This window comes from Nelumbo nucifera, chromosome 6 (genome assembly GCF_055504915.1).
Source record: "Nelumbo nucifera cultivar China Antique chromosome 6, China Antique-T2T, whole genome shotgun sequence".
NCBI lineage: Eukaryota > Viridiplantae > Streptophyta > Magnoliopsida > Proteales > Nelumbonaceae > Nelumbo > Nelumbo nucifera.
In genome coordinates, this window is record NC_142654.1 from 61,598,053 (window position 1) to 61,617,961 (window position 19,909).

Here is a 19,909-nt window from a genome sequence, read left to right on the forward strand (position 1 = left end):
TTCTTCCCCATCACTAATATCCACCAACCTTTTCCAGTCATATATATACACCATTGAAGACAAAAGAAAAAGAAAAAAGAGTTGAATAAAACCAGAAAATTTTTTGAAGTTTTACCAATAAATAAGATTACCTGATTTGAAAAATTTACATTACATCAGGCCTGGGCTTCTGGGCCAGGCCTATTCAAATTTTAACAAAATCCCAACCTGAGCCCGCCCAAGTTGCAACAATACTGATATGCTCATAGATTGTCACTTGTCACAACAAAGAGAAACGTATCCATTGTGTTCAAAACATTTATTTCTGGCAGACAGGCATATAAAACCATGCAACATGAACACCACAAGAACACTGGACAAGGTTCAGAGTAGGAATTGACTCTGAAAATAGAAGTGTCTCTCATGGACACAGTCATCCATTTCGAACTATCCATGCAAAATAGATAAAATAGGGCACCTACTAACAAGGCTAGACCCAATGTATCCAGAACCCATTATATTACTGGTTGGGATCTGAAATGGTTCCAGATCCAATCAACTAGGTCCAGTCTCTCTGATAGTCAAATAGTAGGTTTTAGTTGGTGTCAGATCAATGCATCTCAACTCCATTATATTACTAGTTGGGATCTGAAACGGTTCCAGAACCAACAAGGTCCAATCAGTTTGATGGTCAAACAGTAGGTCTAGCAATGGCTAATCTTCTATAATAGGGGGCCAAAACTGAGCCAATTATTAAATCTTCAGGCAAAACTCGGATTACTAAAGTGGATCAGATGGTTAAGTAGTCAGAAGCCACTGACAATCTGAACTACAAAATACACCCATACAATTGTTACATCATACCTTAAGTTGTTAACTCCAGGATCACTGTTGGAAGCAACACATTTTGACAATAGACATTAAAAGATGCTAATGTTATCATGCTATATCCAGTAAACAGAAGCAACTGAATACTGGATTCATTCCAATGATCCATATCATCATTTTCAATACTATCACATGGTTATAACAAAAAATAACAGCAAAAGATCAGCGTAAGCCAAGCCTTGGTATGTTCATGTAGTACTTATTAGAAAGGCATGTACAAATAAAGCTCCTGTTGATCTATGTTTTTAGAAAGAACTACCTTTCTTGAACAGCTTTGCACTATATGAGTTAAACAAGGAAATCCAGTTACAAACACAAATAATTATACATGAAAACCATAAAATGGATTAAAGACAAGTGATAGAAGGACAATGTTGCACAAACAATTACATGTCAATAAATTGTCTGGTTGTATCCTGAGCTTTCATCATATTTGATAGGTATCCCAATCAAACCTGGGCTGTGAGAAAACCTCATAATCAGTAGGCCCATCCACAACACTATCAACAGTCTGTATGCCTTCCAACAGTGATGGTTGAAATCCATTGTTCTTTGAGGGCAACAATTTATACAACAATAGCAAACCCAATGTGAATATTGCCTGCAGTTTAGTAGAATCTCCTTGAACTGAAAAGAACAGAAGCATTGAAAGAAGGAATAAGTCTACACAGAAACGCATGATACACAATACACTATCCATCAGCTTCCCATCATTGCCTGCAGGGAATCCACGGACTCTGTACACGAATAGAAAGTTATATTTGTCAACCACGTATCTATACCCAAAATAAACTGTTCCAACAGGGACAACGAGCGGGGAAAATGCTGAATAGATCATGGTGAGAGCAAATATAGTCAGATTAAATGCATAATACTGGGCAAAATCAAAATTTTGTTTTGGAACAGGTGAGCTTCTGTTGATTGGATAAACAGAAAGATCCTGACCCTGTAGATCAATTCCATTCAATCGAGCAACATGTGGAATGCCATTACTGTGGATGGAAGCATCAAACTCCCTTTCAGACACCAGAGGCATCCGAAGGCTATCTATTTCCTGGTTTTCTAACGAGTAATCTTCATTTTGTTCTGGAACCAACTGGAGCATGTCATTCTTCCGAAACCTCTGCAACTTTTTTTTAATCCAGGGGACGGGAGCCAAAAGATCATATGATATACCCAAGAATGTGCTTGTGATGAGAAATGCAAGAGAAGAAAGACATGATCTGGACAAGAACGATGCACTCATATACTGCTCAATCTTTTTGCAATCTTCTCCATCCAAATAACACCGACCCATCCGCAGGATTGCACTCTCCAGAGATGATTCAACTAGAGCCCTCAGAAGGATAAGATTTACCAGGAAGAAACAAACCATCTTCAAAAGTGCAGCACGTTGCTCCCCAGAGACAGTCAGATGCCGTTCAAACTTGCACATATAAGAAAGAACTGATGGGATCACTATATACATGCTGACAAATATAAGAACATTAGGCAGGAATTGAAGAATTACAGTTGCAGCCCAGCTTGAGCTCTGGACCCAAGCCAGCCACATTTGTGCATTATCCATTGCTTCTGCATTGATTATACGTCCAGCACTCTTTAAAGCACTAATGACAGCAAGGGGAGAACTACAAAACAACAACATCAACAGAAGGCACGTGTTCACGAAAACTCTACGCAGTTTCAATGAGATCTTTGTTGAGCCCAAGTTGTTCCAGTAAATGTCAGTGGCTGGTGGGGCTCGCTCTACTTTCCAGTGGCTCCTACCTAGTCGCAGCTCCATGACAGAGAAGAACTTCCCAATTGGCCTCTTCTTTTCAGTACGAAAATCTTGCACTGCCTTATTAGCTGTGTAGACATCCTTAAATATCACAAATGCAATTCCAGCACCTTGTGCTTGGCCTTCTTTGTAGGCAACCAATTCAGTCTCTAGTTTAGCTCTCAAATCTTGTAACCTCTTCAACCTATCTTCGTCTGTAAAACCCAACCGAGAAACAACCTCAGCCCAGAGATCCTTTAATCTCCTCCTAAGAAAATGGAACCAATTCCAAAATCCCTCAGAGGAAGCTCCCCCAGGTTCGCAATTCTCACCCTCGTCAGATAGAACTTGAGAGTCTATACGAGCCACCAACCAAGAAATACCATTGCGAACCTTCACCAGTTCTGTAACCAAATCATCCAAAGCACACAAATCCATCGGGACAACAACCCTATAAACCTTGCCAGGATACCTATGTTGGAAATATTCCTCCAATGCAGTCCTATCTGCCGCTAGTGTCTTGGGGATCCCCTGAATCATGATTGTAAAGATCGCAACGGAGTTTGCATTGGGATTACTAGGGTTCCCATTACCGTCCCTAAACCTAGTATATCTAAGCCTTTCCTCAATCATGGAAATGCCAAAATGAAGCAAACCAACTACGACAGTCACAAAAAGAAAATGAATCCATAACAAAGGCGAACCTTTTTCAATGTGAATGATGGTGGTCTTGGAAAATTGATCGGCCATCGCTGCAGTCCCAGCATAAAGATTGACAGGAAGAATGACAGAGATGGCGAAGACCGCGATCGACAAAAGGACGGCGCAGCTTCCACCTTCGATAAGGAGGAACTGAGCGGCGTCGGCACCACAGTGGCGGGCGATCTCCCGGCCGGTGGCGTGCCAGACGGCAAGGAGCTTCGTGATTAGGGCAGCGGGGCCGGGCATCCGACGGTGATCGCTTCGGAGCTTGACAAATAGAAAGATAAAGACGCAACAAAATGCGCCGATGGCTGAAATGTTTAAGAGGTACTGAATGTTTCCGTACCACGCCATTACAAATTCACCATCATCGTCACCGGAACTAGAAGGGGGAAGAGAGAAAGCGTAATCCACGGTGGGTGAAGCGGGGGAAGACGCCATGGTCAATACTAAAGAAGGTTTCATTGGTTTAGACGGACCAGTAAAGGAGGAGGCGGAAAACCAAGAAGCACCCAATATTTAGTTTTAGGTTTTCTTCCTCGTCGATTGAAATGGATGGGATGATAAAAGTATGGGTTTTCTTCATCTGGAGCAAAACCCTAAAAGATGAACAAAAATTGAGTTAAGAATTTTGCTGGTCGGAATGCATAGTCGCGGTATTGCAAATAGCAACAGAGAGAGAGAGAGAGAGAGAGAGAGAGAGGACGTGCCTTCGGGGTCTGAATCGAATGGAGAGCAAAACACGTCGTCTAGTTCAACTCGGGCATCTCTTGTTTTCGTGTAGAAAGTAGAAATCCAAAAGCGTACGCCGAGGAGTTGGAACTTGGAAGTCAGCCCGGAATTGAGACTGGGCCTGGGCCCAGGTTAAGCCTATTATTCTAATTGTAACTTATACGCCTAGTCGAGCTAGGCCCACGATCATCCGTTTGGGCTGCAAGTTGTGTCCATTTGAAGTCCGGAACTGCTGACCACAACACATTTGCTGGCCACATTCACTCAGCTGCACATATGAAACATCGGTTGTATTGTGGTTATTGATATTGATATTCTCAATGTGCGGCTGGATGAGTGTGGCCAGCAATGTATTGTGGTCAGCAGATCCAAATTCATTCATTTGTCTGTATTCAATTTTGAATCAGACTAAATTCACCTGAATTTGATCTATTTATAATTGAGCTGAATATGGATAAATATCCCAATTTGCTAATCTGGGGGCATTTGGTAAGTTTTTTCGTCTGGGTTTTTTTCGAGCTTTTCAAAGTTTGGAAGACCAAATTTTGGTTTGGCAATGAAAGACAAGAAGCTAAAAAGATCTACATCCTAAAAAGTTCATAAAAGCCCAAAGTAGTAAAAAATCTAGAACCTTCAAATGAAGCTTATCTGCAGCTAAAATCTTTCGCTTAATAGATTTGTAGATCATAGTAGACTAGGATACTTACCAAACAGTATATATTTAAAGACAAGATTAAAGGACCTCAAAAGCTCATTACATCTTTTGACCATCTAGGTTGTCGGAAGATCTTCCTTAAAAAACTTGCTGAATGGTACATAATCTAAAGATATTTACTAAATAATTATGGGTTTAAGTCTCATAAAAGGAATTTTGAAATTATTTTATTTATGATTAGAAGTATCAATTGACCTCATAAATAATAGTCAAACCAATCCCGGTCCTAAATGTATAGGCTTTTTCAAGTTATTTTAGCCCATGAATGGTATCATTTAAAATAAGTACTTATTCAAATAAATACTTAAAATAAGTAGTGGGACCACACAATAAGTAGAAAATAAGCACTTATTCCTGTTTAGCAAAATAAAGGAATAAGTTCTTATTTCGAAAATAAGTACTAAAAAAATAAACAACCTTTGAGCTGCTTATTTTAAGTGCTTATTTGTTTTTCTTGATTTTTTTTTAAGTTTTTTTTTGCACTATACATTGAGTAATATGCATTAGACGAATAACTTTATGATGTTCTTGCATAATATAGTGACAAATATGCACTATCCTTTTTTTTAATTTTTTGGAACAATATGTAATTTCTGAATTTTTATTGTTGTTGTTATTATTATTTTATTTTTTAGGCGTCCATGTGTGTTTTGCTAGTTGGTATGATTACATTGGATTTGATGTATATGTCCAAGTGACGAGTTCACATCTCCGCCCCACAGTACATCCCCTCCGTGTATTGGGAACATCTCCTGATGATAATACAAGAACCGATGATATCATCATCGGGAGATGCTCTCAATACACAGCGGGGATGTGCTGTGGGGCGGGGCATTGTGGGGCGGAGATGTGATCTCCCAAGTGACATGCGATTTCAAATGTCTAAGTGAAAACAAAGATTTGGAAGCACAATTATAATAGTTCTTCCTAAAGTAGTTTTGTGAAAGTTGCTTTTTTGAAAGTAGTTTAGGTCAACAGATATTTCTTTATGCAATTGCTTCGTAGAAGTTGCTTTTTGAAAATACTTTTTAAATGTACTTTCAAGAAATTACTCCTTAAAAGTACTTCTGAAAATCAATTATTGCAATTACATCTTTGTAAAAGTACTTTTTGAAAGTTATTTCAGTGTATTTTTTTTTTAAAGTACTTCTATGGACTTTCTTTTTTAGAGAGTAATTCATGAAATTGCTTCTTGAAAGTATTCTTTATACGTATTATATATTAGTTTTAATATTATTTTGTTATTTATTAATATATTATTATTTTAATATTAGAATTTTTATATTATTATTATTATTATTATTATTGTAATTTTTATTATTATTGTCGGTATTATTAGTGCTATTATTATAGTAATAATACCACGTGTGTTCCACATGGGCCACGTTTAATTTCACATGCATTACATGTGGGCTGATGCGCGTGTTGAAGGAATAATGTGGTAATTTCCTTGAAAACAAATAATATATTATTAAAAAACCAACATTTATATTGATTTATAAAATAGAGATTAAAAATGTTATTTCCGCAAAATTTATACAAATGAGTTGTCAAACATCCTCTCCCTAATAAGTGTAAGTGTTTTGACAAAAGAATTATCAAACAGTAATAAATAATTAAAAATAAATAGTTGTTTCTCAAATCACTTATTCGCCAAAATAAGCTTAACCTAATATGTCATTATGTCAATCAGGCTTATTGAGTTTGGAAAAGGATGATCAACAACTGGGCTGGGCTGAGCCTGTTCTTCACCCCCATGTTTGATATTGTTTAGGGACTAAGGAGGCCGGGTTTTTTGGGCATATGGTTTTAACTATGGGACTATGGTAGGCTCCGCCGGCTTTATGCGTACGCTTTTATGCGCCCAGGATGTCTAGACTTGTAATTTTTCGAGCTACACAGGCCAAGGGCTGATTGGACTTGATCAACCCAAGGATTACATAGGGTTCATTTGGTAAGTTTTTTTGAGAAGATCTTCTCGTAATTTTGACGGTCAAAAGATGTATTGAACTTTTGTACGAAGATTTGAATAGCTCAATACTAGTTTGGTAGATATACATCTTTTCGTGCATCTTTTTGTCTTTTTCCGTATGAGAATAACACGCGAAAGATGTAAAAATGCGAAAAGCTTTATTTGGAGCTTCTCGAAATCAGTCCAAAATGGGTTTCTCACAACTTTTTGGTGGTTCGACTTTTGGCGACTAGATTTTCCACGAATCAAACGGGAATAAACCAAAAATCGATCTGCCCGACTTGTAAATAACCAAAAGACCGCATGGAAAGACACGCCAAACGGACCCTATAATTAATTCAGGTCTTAATAATGCTGAACAGGCAAAATCAGTGCCAAAGACTGACATATGCTCTTCTAACTGAAAAACCCATAGGGTAATTTTACAATTAACTATGCCACGTGGCAACGTGTGGATCCAAAACCTGAGTGAACGTAATGCTGTGTTTGGTTGAAGTGCAATTTTATTTGCACTAGTACAAGTGCATGAGAGTGCAAATAAAAAAAAGTGAAAAATTCTTGTTTAATTTTGTTTTGGATTTTATTTTATTCTGCTTCATGTCTTAATTTACTCCTTTTGTGCTGCAATCAAACAAGATAAACTAAAATTTGAGACAAAAATATGTTAGAATTTACACTAAAAATCATTTGCACTGCTACAGTTTTGCATAAGTGTAAATTTATTTACATTGCAACCAAACACAGCCTAAGAAATCTTCCACATGACTGAATTTGGAAGGAATACAGATACAAATACAAGATCTAAAAATACAATATACAAGGTTTGAACAAAAAAAAGTTGATTTGTGTTTGGGGTATAATTGACTAAGCCAAATAAAGCCAATATCAGCTTATTAAGGGGAGTTCATTTGTTAATGGCTTGAAATAAAAAAAAAAACATTATCCAAGGGTGTAAAACAAGGGATTGACCATGAACAAAATTGTGTTTTACTTTATGCTATGTTTGGTTTGAAGGAAAAGATAAGAAAATCTATACAAAGTTTATATAGGTTTTCCTGTCTTTCCCTTCATTTCCCTACTTTTTCCTTCAAACCAAACACAGGATTAATTTTTTAATAGATTGAGTTTGTTTATCCTTACATATTATGTAGAAGAGCAATAAATAGATCGATCATCTTAGTTATTAATTTTTATTCCTTATCATCATCATTATTCATGCCTTGTCTCCTATGGAGTTGACTATATGAATCCTATTTAGCCAATCCACTCTAGTCTTAAGAAATTTAAACTCATTAAAAACTTTTTTTTTTAATTTTGCCTTTCTCTTAGTGGAACTTAACTATTTGTGTCAATGGTCATTTTTGAAGGAGTTTTTCTTTTTACCTTTTGCCAATCCATTCTATTCTTAAGTTGTTCGTGCTTATTACAAATTAATATTTCTTTTTTCATTTTCCTTTCTCTTAGGCTGTGTTTGGTTGCGATGCAAATAAATTTGCACTGATGCAAAATCATGGTAGTGCAAATGATTTAAGTATAAATTCCGACCTATTTTTGTTTCAAATTTTAGCTTTTTTTTTGTTTTATTACAATACAAATGAAGTAAATTAATACATGAAATAGAATAAAATAAAATCCAAAACAAAATTAAACAAGAATTTGCATTTTTTTACATTTGCATTCCCATGCATTTGTACTAGTGCATATAAAATTGCACTGCAACCAAACATAGTGGAACTTACCTATTTATGTTAATGGATCAGCTATACTAAAAACAACCAAGGAACTTGAACCCAACCCAGACTGATTGATCAAGAGTCATTACGTGGGCATAGTAATTCATGTCATTGTCTTTCTACCCCACGAATTACCTAAGATCTAGATGTAATATGCATTACAGAGGTTGATAATGGCGATGGTTAGGGCATATGACTAAGCAAAGATCCATGTCCATAATACCAATATTGTTCTTTGTTCAAATTGAAGCATCTTTTAAAAGGTTGTCGAGGGAGGCGAAAGAAAAATAAAGGCTTGACGTCAGTAGCCTCAGATTCCATCATCATGACTTCTTTTTTTTGGGGGAGGGGGGGGGGGGTATTTGGTGATATGCACCACATAACTTTTATTGGGATTGTGTCTTATTTTACAACTACTAGATTAATTTTAATCTAACGGTTGGTGTGGTCCCTCTTTAGGTTAAAGAGGTTTTACATATAAAAGATTTCTTTTGTATGTAGGGTTAAGGTCTTTTGGGAGAAAAGGTATGAGAAAAAAAACATAGAGTGCTCTTAGTGTGAGAGTGGGTTTTTTCTCTTGTTTTTGTTCTTCGGGTTGAGAGGAAAGAGAGAATGGGTGTACAAGAGTTAAGGGCTGGTTTGGGCTGCAATCCGCAAGGTACTTGTATTGTTTTCAATTTACCCTTTCATAGTGAAGAACAAATTTTGTTTCGCCTATGGACGTAGGTGGTAAGGCCGAACCACATAAATCTTTTTGTCTTTGTGGTGCTAGTTTTATTTGTCTTTGCTTGGATTTCATCTTTTTTGCTTCTATTAGATTTCTTGTAATTGTTATTTTATACTGTAGATGGTTATTGTGAGGCCCTAACAAAGTGGTATCAGATCCAGGTTAGTGTTTACAAGGTATTTGTGAAATTGCTTGAGAGATAATGGCAGCAAAAGTTACGGGTTCTCAGTTCTAGATTGAGAGGTTTGATGACAAAGGTAGTTTTACCCTATGACAAAAAAGGGTAAAGGACATCCTGGTTCAACAAGGTTTGGCTAGAGCGGTGAAGCGAAAGGATGGGAAGCTAGAAGACATGAAGGATGCTGATTGGGAGGACATCGGGTCAAAGTGTGTTAGTAAGATTCGATTGCTCCTGGGTGATAACATTATTTTAACGTTATGGAGGAAGATTCTGCACCAGAATTGTGGGATAAGCTGGAGAAGCTTTATTTCAGAAAAAACTTAACGACAAAGCTATATCTAAAGTGGCAATTATATGGGTTGAAGATGGAAGAAGGTGGGAATCTCCTAAAACACTTAAATGTGTTCAACAATATCTTGGATCAACTAGGGAAAGTTGATGTCAAGGTGGAGGAAGAAGACAAGGCCCTTTTGCTTCTTATCTCACTTCCTAATTCGTATGAAAACTTGGTAACAACATTTCTGTACGGGAAAGATACAGTGAAGCTGTAAGAAATTACTGCATCTCTTCTATCTAATGAGGTTAGGAGGAAGCCCAAGTATGAGAGCTGGCAAGACACTGCATTGGTCATGGTGGGAATGGATTGGAAAGGAAGGTCGTCTGATAGAGGATTTGAGAGCAATAGGTCTATATCCAAGGCCAGGGAAAAGGGCAAGGTACAATGTTACAGATACAAGGACTTTGGTCACATGAAAAGAGATTGTCCTGCACGAAAAAGGAGTGGGGATGAATCCAGAAGCGTGGCAATTGCATCTGATGATGATGGAGGCGTTCTCACAGTCTCCGAAGGTATGTGCAATTTTTCTCCAAATGAGTGGGTTTTAGATTTTGGATGTTCTATGCATATTAACTCCAGGAAAGAATATTTTGACACGTTCCAAGAGAGAAAGACAGGTGTTGTCCCCTTGGGTGATGGATCTACATGTAACATCATGAGTGTTAGGACAATGAAAATCAAAATATTTGATGGAGTGGTTCGCACTTTGGGTGGTGTAGCATATGTCCAAAAAATGTGCAGGAATCTAATATCACTTAGTCGGTTAGACTCCAAGGGATGCAATGTTTTTGCTGCAAGTGGAGTCATGGAAATTACACGTGGTAGTATGGTCTTGATTACGTGAGAAAAATGCAAAGGTTTGAAAAATCTAGTTGGGAATACAGTGGTTCCCAAGACCTCGATGGAATGTTGGAAACGGAATGCACAAGGTAGTGTGGCCACACGGAGAGTCTCTTTTGCGGATAGAATGGAGACAAGTGCTGCAAGTTTCCAAGGTATAGATGATGGTGAGAGGAAGATTCTTTTTGGAAGAAAGGAAGGATCGAGGTTCTTCCTTGAAATTAATTAGGATTGTTAGTTTGGGTACAGTTGCACAGGTACATTGGCCGTCCTATTTAAATCAGGTGGAGTCAAGACTGAATGATTCAAATTATGTGTAGCTGGTAATGTTTTACAAGGCCAATGAAGGTTTGCGGTATTTGCAAACAGGTGGAGGCACAAATATTATATCTCTAAGGTGGTTGAAAAATAAGCCAAGGTGGAGATTGTTGGGATTGTGTATTATTTTATAACTGTTGGATTAATTTTAATCTAACGGTTGATTTGGTCCTTCTTTAGGTTAAAAAGGTTTTACATATAAAAGCTTTCCTTTGTATGTAGGGGTAAGTTTTTTTAGGAGAAAAGGTGTAAAAGAAAAACATAGAGTGCTCTTGGTGTGAGAGTGGGTTTTTTCTCTTGTTTTTGTTCTTGAGGTTGAGAGGAAAGGGACAACGGGTGTACAAGGGTTAAGGGTTGGTTTGGGTTACAAGCCGCAAGGTACTTGTATTGTTCTCAATTTTTTCTTTCATAGTGAAGAACATATTTCATTTATCCCATGAACGTAGGCAGTAAGGACGAACCACATAAATCTTTGTGTCTTTGTGGTTCTTGTTTTATTTGTCTTTGCTTGGATTTCATCTTTTTTGCTTCTATTAGATTTCTTGTATTTGTTATTTTATATTGTGGATGGTTGTTGTGAGGCCCCAACAACTTCATCTTCCTCCAAGTTGGGTAGAATGGGGCTATGCAATGTATTTCCTCAATCTCCTACCAATTGCTTATAAATGGGAGCCTTAATTCCACTATATCCCCTTCCAAAGGGCTCAGACAAGGGGATTTCTTATCCCCTTACTTGTTCCTAATTGTCTCTAAAGTCCTTTCTTTGGCTCTCCATCATGAGCACCTTGTAAGAGCTATTTCTGGAATTAAGATAAATCACAACAGTCCTACTATTACTCATTTGTTTTTTTGTAGATGTCTTCTATGTTTTCTTAAGAACCAACATTGTTGAGGGAGGAATGATAATGGACACTTTGAAGTAGTATGAGGAGGCCTTCGATCAGAAGGTGAATCTCTCTAAATCTGATATCCTTTTTATTCCAAATTTATACCCAAATTTTCAAAAAAATCCTAATAAAAGTCATGGGCATTAAAAAAGTAGAGAACCCTTCTAAATATTTGGGCTTCCTTCATCCTTATAGATAAAAAAATGACATTTTTAATTATTTATGTGAGAGAATGGGTAACAAAACCAATGGGTGGAAGATTTTTTTTTATCCCCTTATAGAAAGGAGGTATTGTTAAAAGCCGTGCTAACTGCCATTCCTTCTTATGCAATGTCATGTTTCTTGATCCAAAAATCCATCTGCAATCAATTGTAAAAAAAATAACCCAAAGATGTTTTATGTGGGGGAGTTCAAAAATCCAAAAGAAAGTGACCTAAATTAGTTGGTCCAAAAATCCATGGGTGGGCTAGGTTTTAGAGACCACATTTTTTTAACTTGGCTTTAGCTAGGCTAGCATGGACATTTTGCACAGAGAAAGATAGCTTGTTGGTGAAATTAGTGCATGGCAGGTATTTTAAAGGTAAGAGTTTTTGGAATATTTCTGTCGTGTGGAAGTGTTCTTGGGGATTTAGAAGTCTATTATTTGGAAGGGACATCCTAAAGGAAGGGGCTTGTTGGAGCATAGACATTCAGATTTGGGATGATCCTTGGATCTTGGGGCTGCCAAACTTTAAACCCTAGGAACCTAGACCCAGAAATGGATCTATCAGTATGGTTAATGATCTTATTGACCCTCAAAAAAACCGTTGGGATGAGGAAAATTCAGAGGTTGTTTGATTAAGTCATTGCCAACACCATTAGTAAGATGGACCTTCTAAGATTTGGGGGCGGGGGGGAGGACAAACTAATATGGACCCCAGATTCTAATAGTAGATTTTCTGTCAAATTTGCATACCATGTGGCTATTATATTTAAGGATGGGGATTTTGGTGTTCTTGTCTCTAAAGGTCCCTCCAAAGTTAAAACATTTCATTTGGAAATGCTGCCACAATAGTATAGCTACAAAGCAAGTTCTTTTGAGAAGAAAAATTTTAAATGATGCAACCTATGCCTTATTCCAAAGAGAGGAATGCATCCTACATGCTCTCTTCTTGTGTGACCATGCGAGGGCTACGTGGTTTTGAAGTTCCTTGACTGTTGTTTGTTCAAATTTTGAGTCCTTTGGTTTTTTTGCAGAGTGGTGGTATTGGAGGTTGATATAGAAGGATTTGCTTGCTAAATGCCATGATTATTCTTTTGAATTATCTGTTATTATATTGTGGCCTATTTGGAAGGCAATAAATTGTTTCATTTTTTAAGATATTCAGCTTAATCTGTTTGTCTCTTTGTTTCATGTGAATAGGAGGATGAGGGAAGTGTGGAAAGCTTCCCATCAAGAATAAACTGTTTCTTCTTCAGATGATTCTCGAGATGTAAAAAACTTTTTGGTTACTAGTTTAAATCCTCCTTTTTGTATAAGCTAGAACAAATGGAAATTTTTGTTCCTCTGAATCCAGTGGACATGGTTGTTAGATTGTTGATACCTCTAGGTCTTTTTTGGTTGCTAAATGTGGGGGTTGTAGAGGTGTTTCTGCAGAACATGTTGAATTAGTAGCTATTTTGGAATGTTGTTGTACTGCTAAAGAGTTGGGATTATTTTCACTCAGTATAGAGAGTGACTCTCTTAGTTTGGTTAATGTCTTAAATCAATGATCTCATGCTTTCTCTCCCATGGTTTGGTCATGGTTTTCAAAACCATATCAGATTGGACGGTTGGACTGGAAAACCAGTTCCGCTTTACACTAGAACCATTATTTTGCCAAAAGCCGTTGGTTTGGTTAGCAAACCATTAACTCAAGTGGTCAAACCATTCAAACCGTCCAACAGTTTTGACCATTTTTTTATTTTTTATTTTTTGGTTAGAACGGGTCGTCCTTTCAGTTTAAATGGTCATACCATTTAACCTAGGAACCGGACCCCTAACTGATTCATTATCCAATTCAATTAAAAAAACTAGGTCAGTTAATGGTGCAACTCACAGGTTGGCCTCTAAAGGAAGTTTAGGTTGGCATGCTACTTGGAGGAGTTCCCCTCATGGCTGATTCCTCTCCTTTCGGTAGAAGCTAGTTGCTTAGTGCCTGAAGTTTTAGAGCCTTCTTAGTTGTTTTAGTTAGTTAGTTGTTCTGTTTTCTTTTTTGTCCTATTGTCTTTCTTATTGTTCTTTGTATGTTAGTTTCTTTTTATCTTTCTGTTTGATTTGCTTATTGTTTTATCTACCAAAAAAATGTCAACGCTGGAAGGAACCAACTAATATATTAATTTAGCCACCCCTTAGCTGGTGACTCCACCATTAGCAAGGCTTAGGCCTTAGTGATTTGGAGCTTACATCTTTAAGCTTTAGGCATTAAAATGTCTAACGTTTAAGCCACAAGCTCAATTTGGAAAGAGTACAAATATAAATATGTACAATGCAAATACATATAAAATAATACAAATTATAAGGTTGTGTACTCTATATATTTGTACTTATACTCTATCCAAATTGAGCACCAAGTATTTGGCATGTTAATGTTGAATGTAAGGCTCAGTTTGGAAGGAGTACAAATATAAATTTGTAGAGTACAAAACCTTACATTTTATATTGTATGCATTTGTACTGTATATATTTGTATTTGTACTCCTTCCAAACTGAGCCTAAGGTTCAGTTTGGAAGGAGTACAAATACAAATTTGTAGAGTACAAAACCTTGTATTTTGTATGTATTTGCACAGTACATATTTGTATTTGAACTCCTACCAAACTGAGCCTAAGGCTGCGTTTGGAAACGATGCAAATAAGCACAAATGCAAATATATAGAGTGTAAATCAGTTTATATAAATTGCAAAATTGGGTTAGTTTTGCACTGACAAATTTACCTTCTTACCCAACATACTTTTAATTGTAATGGATGCAAACATGAATTCCAATAAAGCATATGCATTTTTTTATCAAAAGCCCACTTGAATGTAAATTTACTTCTTTTTTTATTGATGTACTTTTACATCTTATTATCAATGTAAATATGCATTGGTCTGCCAATTGTCAATGCATAAATGTAATGTTGCCAAGCACAAGCAAAAATGAACCAAAGTGGAAAATTACCCTGAACCAGGATTTACACTTCATTTGCATCGTTTCCAAATGCAGCCTAAAGGTTTATATAGGAGTAAAATAGAAATTTGAGATAGAAAAAATACTTTGTTTTGTATTAGAACGTTGAACAAATAAAGAAATATGAAAAAAACAAATACATACGAACGTGCACGAAAATAGCTTGTTCTATTGTTCATGTTCTATATATTCATGCTTTGTTAACCCACTTCTCCATCTACTCTTATAGTTAATAATCCTTTTCTTCTAAAATACATTCATAACATGGGTGGTCACTCTTAGGGGGAATTCTGTTTTTGGATTTTAGAGGGGGGAAAGTTGGTCAATGGGATTTTGGTTCCCATTGATCAAGAATCCCATGTTCAATTTTCAGATTTGTGGGAGTAGGGAAAGTTTATTTTTCAGGTAAGTGATACCCATCTCGTAGGTGGGTAAATAACTTGCTAACTTAGGGGGAAAGTTGCCAACACTTGAATGGGACAAAAATATCCTTTTAATAATGGATTTTTGTGGCTAAAGTGGTCATTGCCTTATTTACATTCGAAATAAACATGGGTAAATGCACTTACCCAGATAAATGTTTCCAAGGAAAAACTTACCCAGGTAACTGCATTTACCCGGGTAAATGACTTACCGAAAAGCAAACATGGCCTTAACTCATTCATACAGGTGTAAGAAATGAAGTTCGAATGACTTGCTCTTAAAACATTGTTGGTTCATGTCTATGAACAACTGAATTATATGATATTTTTTTATAGTGTGTAGATTTTAGGCTCCAATTTTTTGGATTTTGAGAGGGGGAAAGTTGTTCCCATATGAGTAAGTAACTTTCCCACCCAGGTAAGTGATACCCGTCTCCTAGGTGGGTAAGCCAACACTTGGAAGGGGCAAAATTGTCCAATTAAATAATAGATTTTTATGGATAAAATGGTTATTATCTTGTTTACCTAGGAAATAAAAGAACATGGTTGGGTAAATTCACTTACCCAGGTAAGTGATTTTATCCGGGTAAATAACTTACCGAAAAGTGAACAAAGCCTAAGAGGAAAAAAATCCTACACTAATAAGATGCAAAAATCCAATATATCATACAAGTCGTGTAAATCTTAATTTTATGTTTTCATGTCTTTATTGTTTATGAATTATATCTCTTTTATAGAGGCTTTTAATGCCTAAAAAAAACAAAAAAAAGAAATAAAACTCTTTGAGGCTTATCCCTCATCTCCACCTTTTAACCTTTTAAAACCTTGAATCGAAGGACTCATCTTCAAGTTTTAGCAAACCTATTATAAGCTGTTCATTCTTCATGTATGGATAAATCTTCTTTCTTTTAGGCTATGTTTGATTTAAAGGAAAAGGCAGAGAAAAGAAGGGAAAGGTAGGAATCTTTTACAAATCTTGTATAAGATTCCCTACCTTTCCCTTCCTTTTCCTTAAAACCAAACACAACCTTAGGTTCTAGAATCTATTCGAATTGAGGGAGATATTGAACTTTTTCTGAATGAGTCAATTGTAGGGAACGAAGGTCATCCTATGATCCCTCGGTCACGTAGAAGGGAAGACGTATTGACATTCTTTACCAAAAAGAAAAAAAAAAAGTGCCCTCCTTGGTCACCATCATGGATTCAAAACCTTACAAGGTATATTAGTCATCTAATTTGAACATCTCAATACTTGTTGTGCTTTCTTTGTTTTCCTTAATACTAGTGAATATTGAAGAGCCCAGATCTACAGGCAACCTTTGAGTTGTGTTGAATCCCCAGTAGGAATGCAACTTCAAGGCTGTTATTACCTTTGATTTTGGTAGTTCAGATCTGCTACCAACAAGTGCTTCCAACACTGTCCCAACTAGTATTTACGGCCAGACATGGGAATATCTTCGCATAAATGACAAGGAATATTTTCCCATTGTAGACTGCAATGTCATTTTGGGAATGTTTTGTTGGTAGAAGATCCCCACCCGATCGATATATATGTCTACTAATTCCCTTATCTCTGAAGTCCTGCTGTATCTAGAAATACTTTCAGATCTTCCGGTTAACTATGAGTGAGATCTATGGCTGGATCCTTAATAGGAAAACACCTTCAAGCATGGGAATCCAGATTTTGTCCTCACAACATTGGTTCTCACACTGTCCTCATAACACTTGCAGCCATGTATTGGGAACATCTTCCCGTGAATGTAAACATAAAGAATGGAGATGATATCAACGCACAGCTTAGTGTTGTGAGGACCAATTTTGTGAGGATAAAATCTGATTTCGTATCAAGCTTAGACTACCCTTTGAATACATGCTCCCAGCTCCCAGGTGCATTACTAATGGGGCTCAGCTATAATTCACTCGGGATCTGATGCTCACCACAGTGTGTGAAAACCTAGCAACCAATCACATATGAACATTCCATTATACAGTATTAACACATGATTGGTTACATAACCCTTTACAAACAGCTGGCAACTATATATGTGAGTGGGGATGAAATTGGATTTGCTCCTCAGAACACATCACAACATTACATTAAGAACATCTTCTCATAAATAACAAAAACAAGTACAATAGTGCATAGATCATGGCTTTAAAAAACGATTGGAAAATGGAATCGTTCTAACCACTAGTTTGAATGGCCAGTCCATTCCGACAAAAAATTAAAAAATGACAAAAAACCATTGAACAAGTTAACGGTTCGACCTCTTGAGTCAACGGATCATTAACTGATTTAATGATTTTTGGCCAAAAATTAGACTTGGAATAAAAGAGAACCAATTGTCTGAATGATTCCCGAGCTGAATGGTTCAAATGTTTAGATGAATGGCAATTCGAAAACCATGGCACAGAAGCACTATAAGGTTGGTGTGAGGCACGCTCCATGAAGAGAAAATCTGGATTCGGTGGGAATGCATTAACAAAGTTTTATTTTTTTTTAATCTCTTGTGTTGAAATTAGATAATCACTTTTAATTTACCTATTTCCACCTCTTAAAGGATAATAAAATAAACAAATAAATTAGACAAATGATCTACAAGTCAAGGACTAACTCATGCTCAATTGCTCCGTCCTTGCCACTCTATCTCTATGGTGTGACATCTCTAGATGAAAGGTCTATTTGCACACTCATGTTTTTCTTTTTCAAATTTTTTTCCTAGCCTACACATAATTATTTTCCATTCATGAATTCGACAATGCATTTAGTTACATCCAAATTTTGTCAAAGTTTCAACGCTGGACTCTTTTGTAAATGGACAAAAATTAATCAATTACTTCATGGTCATAACTTTTCTCATTCTTTGAATTATTCAATGTTGAAACAGTTTTTTATTTAGAATTGTTATATGTTTGGAATGTAGTAGAACAGTTTATATCGTAAATATCTTTTTAGGGAGATTATAAATTTAGAATTTGAATAAATATAACTTTCTAATGCATAAAATTCAACCTTCTTTGATTGTCTGACAAACAACATGGTTGCATTGTTTTATGGATTTTTTTGGGGTGTAAAGAATTATCAACTCCTACCTGGTTGGAGGAATTGTGTCTGACCAAATGCATTTTTCAGTTGAAGTTTAGGGTTTAAGGTTATGATTTAACAATTTAGGGTTTCTAATATAGGGTTCAGGGTTTATAAGTTTAGGGTTAAAATTTAGGGTTTCTATATGGATGTCGTTCTGCTAAGGTTAAAATTGTAAGATCGCGATAGTCCAAGTAAGATCAACTAGGATGTTGAATGAAGGTATTAATCTTGACACATGGGATTTGTTTGCCTCTAGGAATCTTTTATATATATATATATATATATATATGTTTTATGCAGATAAGAATCTTTTATATCTGTTCTAAATTTAAAGTCTTAAAATCTTGGCTGTGCCCCTCACCACATATTCTAGCTACAACCCTATAGATTGTTCTTAGTTATTCTACGTGGCCTCCTTATGCATGATGACATATAGAAATAGTGAAGCAACCAATTTGTATGGTAAGAGTTGCCGCCAAATCTGGAATCGAGGGCAGCTTGGTAATTTCCAATGTTAGATGGCTGAAGATCTCATCTACCAAAAGTGAAAAGATGTCAGTGGTCTTGGAAGTAATCCCAAGGGTAAAGTCTATGACAAGAGAATAAAGTAGAGAATTCAAGTGTGCATGGATGTATACCTTAGGCTTTGATGCCCATTCATAGTTGGAATCGCCTAAGAGAGCAGTAATGGGCAGTCGGTAACCGTCCCATGAATCTTGGTTATGAATGTGGTTGTTACAGGGGCGATGACCAAACGCTACCCCCATCATAAGTACGCTAGGAGTGAGTTCAGCTGAGATAATAATGCCTGTAATGAATGCCTCACAGTAATGACTCAAGAAAGTTACAACTATGCCCCTAGCTGAGGACAAAGTGATGAAATTGCCTTGGGTGGTGCCACGTGTCATCATCTGTTGAAGTAGCTGATTATACCCACATTAGTAAGTAATACATATATAGAGGACGTCAGTTAATGATTACATCATCTCAGCTTGCCAATAAAATGAGAGGATAGTTTTTCAATTAGAGGTTGTTTTGTGACGTGGATTAAAAATTGGTGAATATAAACTGGTCTATAGACATTAAAAATTGATTTCATACTATAGACAAAATGCGTAAATAAAACACCCATATGTAATTATTGAATATGCCAAATAAATACCAAATATTAGAAGATAAAATATATATGATATGAATTTATCTAATAATAAAAATAATTTTTATTAACAAAAAAGATAATAAAAATAATTTAAAAACAATTACTTTTTATCTTTAAATATTAAAAATAAAATAAAATCAGAAGGAAAATAAACTAAAAACAAATTTTACCTATGAACGGGAACCCTCTGCAATGAACCAAACGGGTACACGATATATTCACGCAACTGAACACAATAATCACATTGGTCTAACTAGAAAGCTTAACCATTCAATCCAGA

The 19,909-nt window shown here is 36.2% G+C and overlaps 1 protein-coding gene across 1 annotated transcript; it reads right to left on the reverse strand.

Moving 5' to 3' along the window:
- Nucleotides 1-1,109: 1,109 nt before the first annotated feature.
- On the reverse strand, nucleotides 1,110-4,105 carry LOC104604291 (early-responsive to dehydration stress protein (ERD4)). Its single transcript, XM_010268579.3, has one exon. It carries the CDS (start codon nucleotides 3,791-3,793, stop codon nucleotides 1,295-1,297), a length of 2,499 nt encoding a protein of 832 aa, XP_010266881.1. The 5' UTR covers nucleotides 3,794-4,105; the 3' UTR covers nucleotides 1,110-1,294.
- Between the last annotated feature and the right edge of the window lie 15,804 nt (nucleotides 4,106-19,909).

Excerpts from the sequence above, each read along its gene's own strand:
- LOC104604291 (XM_010268579.3), bottom strand. The coding sequence starts at position 3,793 with ATGAAACCTTCTTTAGTATTGACCATGGCGTCTTCCCCCGCTTCACCC.